Source organism: Engystomops pustulosus, chromosome 3 (assembly GCF_040894005.1).
Source record: "Engystomops pustulosus chromosome 3, aEngPut4.maternal, whole genome shotgun sequence".
Lineage (NCBI taxonomy): Eukaryota > Metazoa > Chordata > Amphibia > Anura > Leptodactylidae > Engystomops > Engystomops pustulosus.
In genome coordinates this window covers 232,085,883-232,098,122 of record NC_092413.1, presented here as the reverse complement: position 1 = coordinate 232,098,122, position 12,240 = coordinate 232,085,883, and the positions used below count along the sequence as shown (strand labels likewise).

At 44.1% G+C, this 12,240-nt stretch overlaps 1 protein-coding gene across 1 annotated transcript in view; it reads right to left on the bottom strand.

The window, feature by feature from the left end:
- LOC140122791 (adhesion G-protein coupled receptor F3-like) overlaps window positions 1–10,310 on the bottom strand; it is a 39,726-nt gene extending 29,416 nt beyond the window's left edge. Inside the window, exons 1-2 of the mRNA XM_072143989.1 lie at window positions 10,145–10,310; window positions 4,101–4,271 (exon numbers count right to left, since the gene is read on the bottom strand). Coding sequence (XP_072000090.1) covers window positions 4,101–4,271; window positions 10,145–10,222 — 249 coding nt within the window. The 5' untranslated portion in view covers window positions 10,223–10,310. The remainder of the gene's footprint in view (window positions 1–4,100; window positions 4,272–10,144) is intronic.
- Between the last annotated feature and the right edge of the window lie 1,930 nt (window positions 10,311–12,240).

Sequence of the window (12,240 nt, the reverse complement as noted above, 5' to 3'; positions counted from 1 at the left end):
CCAGTGGTGTATACTGAAAATATGGGAACTTATGTTTCTAGTGTATACAGCTTCTTTTGATGCAGAAGATTACGTGGCTCTTTTTATAAACCTGATTGCTGGTTGATCATGCACTGTGCCGCGATTCACTAAGATCCTGCCCCCGATATCCTGCATGTGTCTCTTCCCCACTCAGGTCCCCGGAGTTCACCTTCTTCTTCCTGGTGCATGTAAGTGCATTGTCTGTGTATAATGCGCTGTGCCGCGATTCACTAAGATCCTGCGCCCGATATCCTGCATGTGTCTCTTCCCCACTCAGGTCCCCGGAGTTCACCTTCTTCTTCCTGGTGCATGTAAGTGCATTGTCTGTGTATAATGCGCTGTGCCGCGATTCACTAAGATCCTGCCCCCGATATCCTGCATGTGTCTCTTCCCCACTCAGGTCCCCGGAGTTCACCTTCTTCTTCCTGGTGCATGTAAGTGCATTGTCCGTGTATAATGCGCTGTGCCGCGATTCACTAAGATCCTGCCCCCGATATCCTGCATGTGTCTCTTCCCCACTCAGGTCCCCGGAGTTCACCTTCTTCTTCCTGGTGCATGTAAGTGCATTGTCCGTGTATAATGCGCTGTGCGGGGAGTCACTAAGATCATGCCCCCGATATCCTGCATGTGTCTCTTCCCCGCTCAGGTCCCCGGAGTTCACCTTCTTCTTCCTGGTGCATGTAAGTGCATTGTCCATGTATAATGCGCTGTGCGGGGAGTCACTAAGATCCTGCCCCCGATATCCTGCATGTGTCTCTTCCCCGCTCAGGTCCCCGGAGTTCACCTTCTTCTTCCTGGTGCATGTAAGTGCATTGTCCATGTATAATGCGCTGTGCGGGGAGTCACTAAGATCGTGCGCCCGATATCCTGCATGTGTCACTTCCCCGCTCAGGTCCCTGGAGTTCACCTTCTTCTTCCTGGTGCATGTAAGTGCATTGTCCGTGTATAATGCACTGTGCGGGGAGTCCCTAAGATTGTGCTCCCGATATCCTGCATGTGTCACTTCACCGCTCAGGTCCCCGGAGTTCACCTTCTTCTTCCTGGTGCATGTAAGTGCATTGTCCGCGTATAATGCGCTGTGCGGGGAGTCACTAAGATCATGCGCCCGATATCCTGCATGTGTCGCTTCCCGGCTCAGGTCCCCGGAGTTCACCTTCTTCCTGGTGCATGTAAGTGCATTGTCCGTGTATAATGCGCTGTGCAGGGAGTCACTAAGATCGTGCACCCGATATCCTGCATGTGTCGCTTCCTCGCTCAGGTCCCCGGAGTTCACCTTCTTCTTCCTGGTGCATGTAAGTGCATTGTTCGCGTATAATGCGCTGTGCGGGGAGTCACTAAGATCATGCGCCCGATATCCTGCATGTGTCGCTTCCCGGCTCAGGTCCCCGGAGTTCACCTTCTTCCTGGTGCATGTAAGTGCATTGTCCGTGTATAATGCGCTGTGCAGGGAGTCACTAAGATCGTGCACCCGATATCCTGCATGTGTCGCTTCCTCGCTCAGGTCCCCGGAGTTCACCTTCTTCTTCCTGGTGCATGTAAGTGCATTGTTCGCGTATAATGCGCTGTGCGGGGAGTCACTAAGATCATGCGCCCGATATCCTGCATGTGTCGCTTCCCGGCTCAGGTCCCCGGAGTTCACCTTCTTCCTGGTGCATGTAAGTGCATTGTCCGTGTATAATGCGCTGTGCAGGGAGTCACTAAGATCGTGCACCCGATATCCTGCATGTGTCGCTTCCTCGCTCAGGTCCCCGGAGTTCACCTTCTTCTTCCTGGTGCATGTAAGTGCATTGTTCGCGTATAATGCGCTGTGCGGGGAGTCACTAAGATCATGCGCCCGATATCCTGCATGTGTCGCTTCCCGGCTCAGGTCCCCGGAGTTCACCTTCTTCCTGGTGCATGTAAGTGCATTGTCCGTGTATAATGCGCTGTGCAGGGAGTCACTAAGATCGTGCACCCGATATCCTGCATGTGTCGCTTCCTCGCTCAGGTCCCCGGAGTTCACCTTCTTCTTCCTGGTGCATGTAAGTGCATTGTTCGCGTATAATGCGCTGTGCGGGGAGTCACTAAGATCATGCGCCCGATATCCTGCATGTGTCGCTTCCCGGCTCAGGTCCCCGGAGTTCACCTTCTTCCTGGTGCATGTAAGTGCATTGTCCGTGTATAATGCGCTGTGCAGGGAGTCACTAAGATCGTGCACCCGATATCCTGCATGTGTCGCTTCCCCGCTCAGGTCCCTGGAGTTCACCTTCTTCTTCCTGGTGCATGTAAGTGCATTGTCCGTGTATAATGCGCTGTGCGGGGAGTCACTAAGATCCTGTGCCCGATATCCTGCATGTGTCGCTTCCTCGCTCAGGTCCCCGGAGTTCACCTTCTTCTTCCTGGTGCATGTAAGTGCATTGTCCGCGTATAATGCGCTGTGCGGGGAGTCACTAAGATCGTGCGTCCGATATCCTGCATTTGTCGCTTCCCCGCTCAGGTCCCAGGAGTTCATCTTCTTCTTCCTGGTGCATGTAAGTGCATTGTCCGTGTATAATGCGCTGTACGGGGAGTCACTAAGATCGTGCGTCCGATATCCTGCATGTGTCGCTTCCCCGCTCAGGTCCCTGGAGTTCACCTTCTTCTTCCTGGTGCATGTAAGTGCATTGTCCGTGTATAATGCGCTGTACGGGGAGTCACTAAGATCGTGCCCCGATATCCTGCATGTGTCGCATCCCCGCTCAGGTCCCTGGAGTTCACCTTCTTCTTCCTGGTGCATGTAAGTGCATTGTCCGTGTATAATGCGCTGTGCGGGAAGTCACTAAGATCCTGCGCCCGATATCCTGCATGTGTCACTTCCCCGCTCAGGTCCCCGGAGTTCACCTTCTTCTTCCTGGTGCATGTAAGTGCATTGTCCGTGTATAATGCGCTGTGCGGGGAGTCACTAAGATCCTGCGCCCGATATCCTGCATGTGTCGCTTCCCCGCTCAGGTCCCCGGAGTTCACCTTCTTCTACCTGGTGCATGTCAGTGCATTGTCCGTGTATAATGCGCTGTGTGGGGAGTCACTAAGATCCTGCACCCGATATCCTGCATGTGCCGCTTCCCCGCTCAGGTCCCCGGAGTTCACCTTCTTCTTCCTGGTGCATGTAAGTGCATTGTCCATGTATAATGCGCTGTGCAGGGAGTCACTAAGATCCTGCGCCCGATATCCTGCATATGTCGCTTCCTCGCTCAGGTCCCCGGAGTTCACCTTCTTCTACCTGGTGCATGTAAGTGCATTGTCCATGTATAATGCGCTGTGCGGGGAGTCACTAAGATTGTGCGCCTGATATCCTGCATGTGTCGCCTCCCCGCTCAGGTCCCCGGAGTTCACCTTCTTCTTCCTGGTGCATGTAAGTGCATTGTCCGTGTATAATGCGCTGTGCGGGGAGTCACTAAGATCCTGCACCAGATATCCTGCATGTGTCGCTTCCCCGCTCAGGTCCCCGGAGTTCACCTTCTTCTTCCTGGTGCATGTAAGTACATTGTCCGTGTATAATGCGCTGTGCGGGGAGTCACTAAGATCGTGCGCCCGATATCCTGCATGTGTCGCTTCCCCGCTCAGGTCCCTGTAGTTCACCTTCTTCTTCCTGGTGCATGTAAGTACATTGTCCGTGTATAATGCGCTGTGCGGGGAGGCACTAAGATCGTGCGCCTGATATCCTGCATGTGTCGCTTCCCCGCTCAGGTCCCCGGAGTTCACCTTCTTCCTCCTGGTGCATGTAAGTGCATTGTCCGTGTATAATGCGCTTTGCGTGGAGTCACTAAGATCCTGGCCCTATATCCTGCATGTGTCGCTTCCCCGCTCAGGTCCCCGGAGTTCTCCTTCCTCTGACTGAAACACATCCCAATTCTCAAGCAATGTTACTATTGCCTTATGGTTTACTCATAGGCCCAAACAGGAAACAAGATGATCCCCATGAGTCATTTAATCCACCATCTTAGGTAAGGGCAATTATAGCTGTCCCCAGTGGTGAGAGGCAGAAGTGCAGCACAAGAAGAGAAACAGCAGCCACTAGTGGTCAATAATAAACTTCTGACAATATGGAAATATACACTCACATATACTGTCTCCACACTGAGCCGGGCCCCTGCCATCTCCACGTTACTTGTGATGTTCCCCAGGATATCCAGGACCAGTGATACTTGACTCGGCTGAAATCCAGAAGAGGAGGTTGTGACGTAGCTCCAGAGGGACTGCACCACCCCCAGTCCTCCAGCACCCAGGAGATTCTACACGGAAATGAGGGAGAGTATAACCATTACATGAAGACTGGAAACAACGGGTCTTCCAGAACCAGAACTTCATTTATCCATTTTAACAGATCAGGGCTGGGCAGACATTGGACGCGTTTTGAGGGAGAACCCGTCATTAAGTTCTGCTTTTATGAAGACTGGTGCTGGACGATCCATTGTTTTAAGTATTTATTACAAGATCCATAACAGAGGACCCAGTCCTTAGCACCGGTGCCGATTGTGGAACCTGGTCTCACCTGTTGAGGACGGTGAACGTTGGTTTTCTATGATGGATAATCATTATATACTGCCCCCTACAGTGTCACAAAATGAACCCTATAGAAGCATCTGGATTTCCATATGGAGTCCAAATACAGTGTAATAGGAATGTTTCTCCGTAATTGTCACTAGATCATAATGTAACCAAATAATAACACCAAGACAGGAACTAATCATGTCCAATACTGAGCACAAGGAGCAACATCCACATGAGGACTGCAATCACAGCTAACTCACAGAGATGGTTTATCAACCGGGAATATATGCATCCTGCCCATCAAATAATACCATACAAGAATATAATATATATACTACTTTAATACTGCCCCTATGTACAGGAATATAACTACTATAATACTGCCCCCTATGTACAGGAATATAACTACTTTAATACTGCCCCTATGTACAGGAATATAACTACTATAATACTGTCCCCTATGTACAAGAATATAACTACTATAATACTGCCCCCTATGTACAAGAATATAACTACTATAATACTGCCCTCTATGTACAGGAATATAACTACTATAATACTGCCCTCTATGTACAGGAATATAACTACTATAATACTGCCTCCTATGTACAAGAATATAACTACTATAATACTGCCCCTATGTACAAGAATATAACTACTATAATACTGCCCACTATGTACAGGAATATAACTCCTATAATACTGCCCCCTATGTACAAGAATATAACTACTATAATACTGCCCACTATGTACAAGAATATAACTAATATAATACTGCCCCCTATGTACAGGAATATAACTACTATAATACTGCCCCCTATGTACAGGAATATAACTACTATAATACTGCCCCCTATGTACAGGAATATAACTACTATAATACTGCCCCCTATGTACAGGAATATAACTACTATAATACTGCCCCCTATGTACAAGAATATAACTACTATAATACTGCCCCCTATGTACAAGAATATAACTACTATAATACTGCCCCTATGTACAAGAATATAACTACTATAATACTGCCCCCCTATGTACAGGAATATAACTACTATAATACTGCCCCCTATGTACAGGAATATAACTACTATAATACTGCCTCCTATGTACAGGAATATAACTACTTTAATACTGCCCCTATGTACAGGAATATAACTACTATAATACTGCCCCCTATGTACAAGAATATAACTACTATAATACTGCCCCCTATGTACAGGAATATAACTACTATAATACTGCCCCCTATGTACAGGAATATAACTACTATAATACTGCCTCCTATGTACAGGAATATAACTACTATAATACTGCCCCCTATGTACAGGAATATAACTACTATAATACTGCTCCTTATGTACAAGAATATAACTACTATAATACTGCTCCTTATGTACAAGAATATAACTACTATAATACTGTCCCCTATGTACAAGAATATAACTACTATAATACTGCTCCCTATGTACAAGAATATAACTACTATAATACTGCCCCCTATGTACAGGAATATAACTACTATAATACTGCCCCCTATGTACAGGGATATAACTACTATAATACTGCTCCTTATGTACAGGGATATAACTACTATAATACTGCCCCCTATGTACAGGAATATAACTACTATAATACTGCCCCCTATGTACAGGAATATAACTACTATAATACTGCCCCCTATGTACAGGGATATAACTACTATAATACTGCCTCCTATGTACAAGAATATAACTACTATAATACTGCCCCCTATGTACAAGAATATAACTACTATAATACTGCCCCCTATGTACAAGAATATAACTACTATAATACTGCCCCCTATGTACAGGAATATAACTACTATAATACTGCCCCCTATGTACAAGAATATAACTACTATAATACTGCCCCCTATGTACAGGAATATAACTACTATAATACTGCCCCCTATGTACAGGAATATAACTACTATAATACTGCTCCTTATGTACAAGAATATAACTACTATAATACTGCTCCTTATGTACAAGAATATAACTACTATAATACTGTCCCCTATGTACAGGAATATAACTACTATAATACTGCCCCCTATGTACAAGAATATAACTACTATAATACTGCCCCCCATGTACAGGAATATAACTACTATAATACTGCCCGCTATGTACAAGAATATAACTACTATAATACTGCCCGCTATGTACAAGAATATAACTACTATAATACTGCCTCCTATGTACAAGAATATAACTACTATAATACTGCTCCCTATGTACAAGAATATAACTACTATAATACTGCCCCCTATGTACAGGAATATAACTACTATAATACTGCCCCCTATGTACAGGGATATAACTACTATAATACTGCTCCTTATGTACAAGAATATAACTACTATAATACTGTCCCCTATGTACAAGAATATAACTACTATAATACTGCTCCCTATGTACAAGAATATAACTACTATAATACTGCCCCCTATGTACAGGAATATAACTACTATAATACTGCCCCCTATGTACAGGGATATAACTACTATAATACTGCCTCCTATGTACAAGAATATAACTACTATAATACTGCCCCATATGTACAAGAATATAACTACTATAATACTGCCCCCTATGTACAAGAATATAACTACTATAAAACTGCCCCCTATGTACAAGAATATAACTACTATAATACTGCCCCCTATGTACAAGAATATAACTACTATAATACTGCCCCCTATGTACAGGAATATAACTACTATAATACTGCCCCTATGTACAGGAATATAACTACTATAATACTGCCCCCTATGTAAAGGAATATAACTACTATAATACTGCCCCCTATGTACAGGAATATAACTACTATAATACTGCCCCCTATGTACAGGAATATAACTACTATAATACTGCCCCGTATGTACAGGAATATAACTACTATAATACTGCCCCCTATGTACAGGAATATAACTACTATAATACTGCCCCCTATGTACAAGAATTTAACTACTATAAAACTACCTCCTATGTACAAGAATATAACTACTATAATACTGCCCCCTATGTACAGGAATATAACTACTATAATACTGCCCCTATGTACAGGAATATAACTACTATAATACTGCCCCCTATGTACAGGAATATAACTACTATAATACTGCCCCCTATGTACAGGAATATAACTACTATAATACTGCCCCCTATGTACAGGAATATAACTACTATAATACTGCCCCCTATGTACAAGAATTTAACTACTATAATACTACCTCCTATGTACAAGAATATAACTACTATAATACTGCCCCCTATGTACAGGAATATAACTACTATAATACTGCCCCCTATGTACAGGAATATAACTACTATAATACTGCCCCGTATGTACAGGAATATAACTACTATAATACTGCCCCCTATGTACAGGAATATAACTACTATAATACTGCCCCCTATGTACAAGAATTTAACTACTATAAAACTACCTCCTATGTACAAAAATATAACTACTATAATACTGCCCCCTATGTACTGGAATATAACTACTATAATACTGCCCCCTATGTACAGGAATATAACTACTATAATACTGCCCCCTATGTACAGGAATATAACTACTATAATACTGCCCCCTATGTACAAGAATATAACTACTATAATACTACCTCCTTTGTACAAGAATATAACTACTATAATACTACCTCCTTTGTACAAGAATATAACTACTATAATACTGCCCCCTATGTACAAGAATATAACTACTATAATACTACCTCCTTTGTACAAGAATATAACTACTATAATACTGCCCCCTATGTACAAGAATATAACTACTATAATACTGCCCCCTATGTACAAGAATATAACTACTATAATACTGCCCCCTATGTACAAGAATATAACTACTATAATACTGCCCCCTATGTACAGGAATATAACTACTATAATACTGCCCCTATGTACAAGAATATAACTACTATAATACTGCCCCCTATGTACAGGATTATAACTACTATTATACTGCCCCCTATGTACAGAAATATAACTACTATAATACTGCCCCCTATGTACAGGAATATAACTACTATAATACTGCTCCCTATGTACAGGAACATAACTACTATAATACTGCCCCCTATGTACAAGAATATAACTACTATAATACTGCCCCCTATGTACGGGAATATAACTACTATAATACTGCCCCCTATGTACAAGAATATAACTACTATAATACTGCCCCCTATGTACAGGAATATAACTACTATAATACTGCCCCTATGTACAAGAATATAACTACTTTAATACTGCCCCCTATGTACAGGATTATAACTACTATAATACTGCCCCCTATGTACAGGAATATAACTACTATAATACTGCCCCCTATGTACAGGAATATAACTACTATAATACTGCCCCCTATGTACAGGAATATAACTACTATAATACTGCTCCCTATGTACAGGAACATAACTACTATAATACTGCCCCCTATGTACAAGAATATAACTACTATAATACTGCCCCCTATGTACAAGAATATAACTACTATAATACTGTCCCCTATGTACAATAATATAACTACTATAATACTGCCCCCTATGTACAGGGATATAACTACTATAATACTGCTCCTTATGTACAAGAATATAACTACTATAATACTGCTCCTTATGTACAAGAATATAACTACTATAATACTGTCCCCTATGTACAAGAATATAACTACTATAATACTGCTCCCTATGTACAAGAATATAACTACTATAATACTGCCCCCTATGTACAGGAATATAACTACTATAATACTGCCCCCTATGTACAGGGATATAACTACTATAATACTGCCTCCTATGTACAAGAATATAACTACTATAATACTGCCCCCTGTGTACAAGAATATAATTACTATAATACTGCCCCCTATGTACAAGAATATAACTACTATAAAACTGCCCCCTATGTACAAGAATATAACTACTATAATACTGCCCCCTATGTACAGGAATATAACTACTATAATACTGCCCCCTATGTACAAGAATATAACTACTATAATACTGCCCCCTATGTACAAGAATATAACTACTATAATACTGCCCCCTATGTACAGGAATATAACCACTATAATACTGCCCCCTATGTACAGGAATATAACTACTATAATACTGCCCCCTATGTACAAGAATATAACTACTATAATACTGCCCCCTATGTACAAGAATATAACTACTATAATACTGCCCCCTATGTACAGGAATATAACTACTATAATACTGCCCCCTATGTACAGGAATATAACTACTATAATACTGCCCCCTATGTACAGGAATATAACTACTATAATACTGCCCCCTATGTACAGGAATATAACTACTATAATACTGCCCTCTATGTACAGGAATATAACTACTATAATACTGCCCCCTATGTACAGGAATATAACTACTATAATACTGCCCCTATGTACAGGAATATAACTACTATAATACTGCCCCCTATGTACAGGAATATAACTACTATAATACTGCCCTTTATGTACAAGAATATAACTACTATAATACTGCCCCCTATGTACAGGAATATAACTACTATAATTCTGATATATTATTGGATGATACCTGAGATGCTTGTTCTGCCCATAGCTGTAGACTATTGTTGATGACGGAAGGCTGGATAATTGCTGGAGCTATGGTCATTGATGAAGTGGAAGAGTTTGGATCTGTGGAATTTGGAGCTGTGGTTAGTGATGTGGTGGTGGTTGGTGGAGCTGTGGTTAGTGATGTGGTGGTGGTTGGTGGAGCTGTGGTTAGTGATGTGGTGGTGGTTGGTGGAGCTGTGGTTATTGATGTGGTGGTGGTTGGTGGAGCTGTGGTTAGTGATGTGGTGGTGGTTGGTGGAGCTGTGGTTAGTGATGTGGTGGTGGTTGGTGGAGCTGTGGTTAGTGATGATGTGGTGGTGGTTGGTGGAGCTGTGGTTAGTGATGCGGTGGTGGTGGTTGGTGGAGCTGTGGTTAGTGATGATGTGGTGGTGGTTGGTGGAGCTGTGGTTAGTGATGTGGTGGTGGTTGGTGGAGCTGTGGTTAGTGATGTGGTGGTGGTTGGTGGAGCTGTGGTTAGTGATGTGGTGGTGGTTGGTGGAGCTGTGGTTAGTGATGTGGTGGTGGTTGGTGGAGCTGTGGTTAGCGAAGTGGTGGTGGTGCTTGGTGGAGCTGTGGTTAGTGATGTGGTGGTGGTTGGTGGAGCTGTGGTTAGGGATGAGGTGGTGGTGGTTGGTGGAGCTGTGGTTTGTGATGATGTGGTGATAGTTGGTGGAGCTGTGGTTATTGCTGATATGGTGGTTGGTGGAGCTGTGGTTAGTGATGTGGTGGTTGTTGGTGGAGCTGTGGTTAGTGATGATGTGCTGGTTGGTGGAGCTGTGGTTAGTGATGCGGTGATGTTAGGTGCAGCTGTGGTTAGTGATGTGGTTGTGGTTGGTGGAGCTGTGGTTAGTGATGTGGTGTTGGTTGGTGGAGCTGTGGTTAGTGATGTGGTGTTGGTTGGTGAAGCTGTGGTTAGTGATGTGGTGTTGGTTGGTGGAGCTGCTGTTAGTGATGTGGTGGTGGTTGGTGGAGCTGTGGTTAGTGATGTGGTTGTGATGTTTGGTGGAGCAGTGGTTAGTGATGAGGTGGTGGTTGGTGGAGTTGTGGTTATTGATGCGGTGGTGGTGGTTGGTGGAGCTGTGTTTAGTGATAATGTGGTGGTGTTTGGTGGAGCTGTGGTTATTGTTGTGGTGGTTGGTGGAGCTGTGGTTAGTGATGTGGTGGTGGTTGGTGGAGCTGTGGTTACTGATGCGGTTGTGGTAGTTGATGGAGCTGTGGTTAGTGATGTGGTGGTGGTTGGTGGAGCTGTGGTTAGTGATGCAGTGGTGGTGATAGTTGGTGGAGCTGTGGTTATTGATGCGGTTGTGGTGGTTGATGGAGCTGTGGTTAGTGATGTGGTGGTGGTTGGTGGAGCTGTGGTTATTGTTGCGTTGGTTGGTTGAGCTGTGGTTAGTGATGTGGTGGTGGTTGGTGGAGCTGTGGTTAGTGATGAGGTGGTGGTGGTTGGTGGAGCTGTGGTTAGTGATGTGGTGGTGGTTGGTGGAGCTGTGGTTAGTGATGATATGGTGGTTGGTGGAGCTGTGGTTAGTGATGTGGTGGTGGTTGGTGGAGCTGTGGTTAGTGATGAGGTGGTGGTTGGTGGAGCTGTGGTTATTGATGCGGTGGTGGTGGTTGGTGGAGCTGTGGTTAGTGATGTGGTGGTGGTTGGTGGAGCTGTGGTTATTGTTGTGGTGGTTGGTGGATCTGTGGTTAGTGATGTGGTTGTGGTTGGTGGAGCTGTGGTTAGTGATGTGGTGGTTGTTGGTGGAGCTGTGGTTAGTGATGCGGTGGTGGTGGTTGGTGGAGCTGTGGTTAGTGATGTGGTGGTGGTTGGTGGAGCTGTGGTTAGTGATGAGGTGGTGGTTGGTGGAGCTGTGGTTATTGATGCGGTTGTGGTGGTTGATGGAGCTGTGGTTAGTGATGTGGTTGTGGTGTTTGGTGGAGCTGTGGTTAGTGATGAGGTGGTGTTTGGTGGAGCTGTGGTTAGTGATGAGGTGGTGGTTGGTGTAGCTGTGGTTATTGATGCGGTTGTGGTGGTTGATGGAGCTGTGGTTAGTGATGTGGTTGTGGTTGGTGGAGCTGTGGTTAGTGATGCGG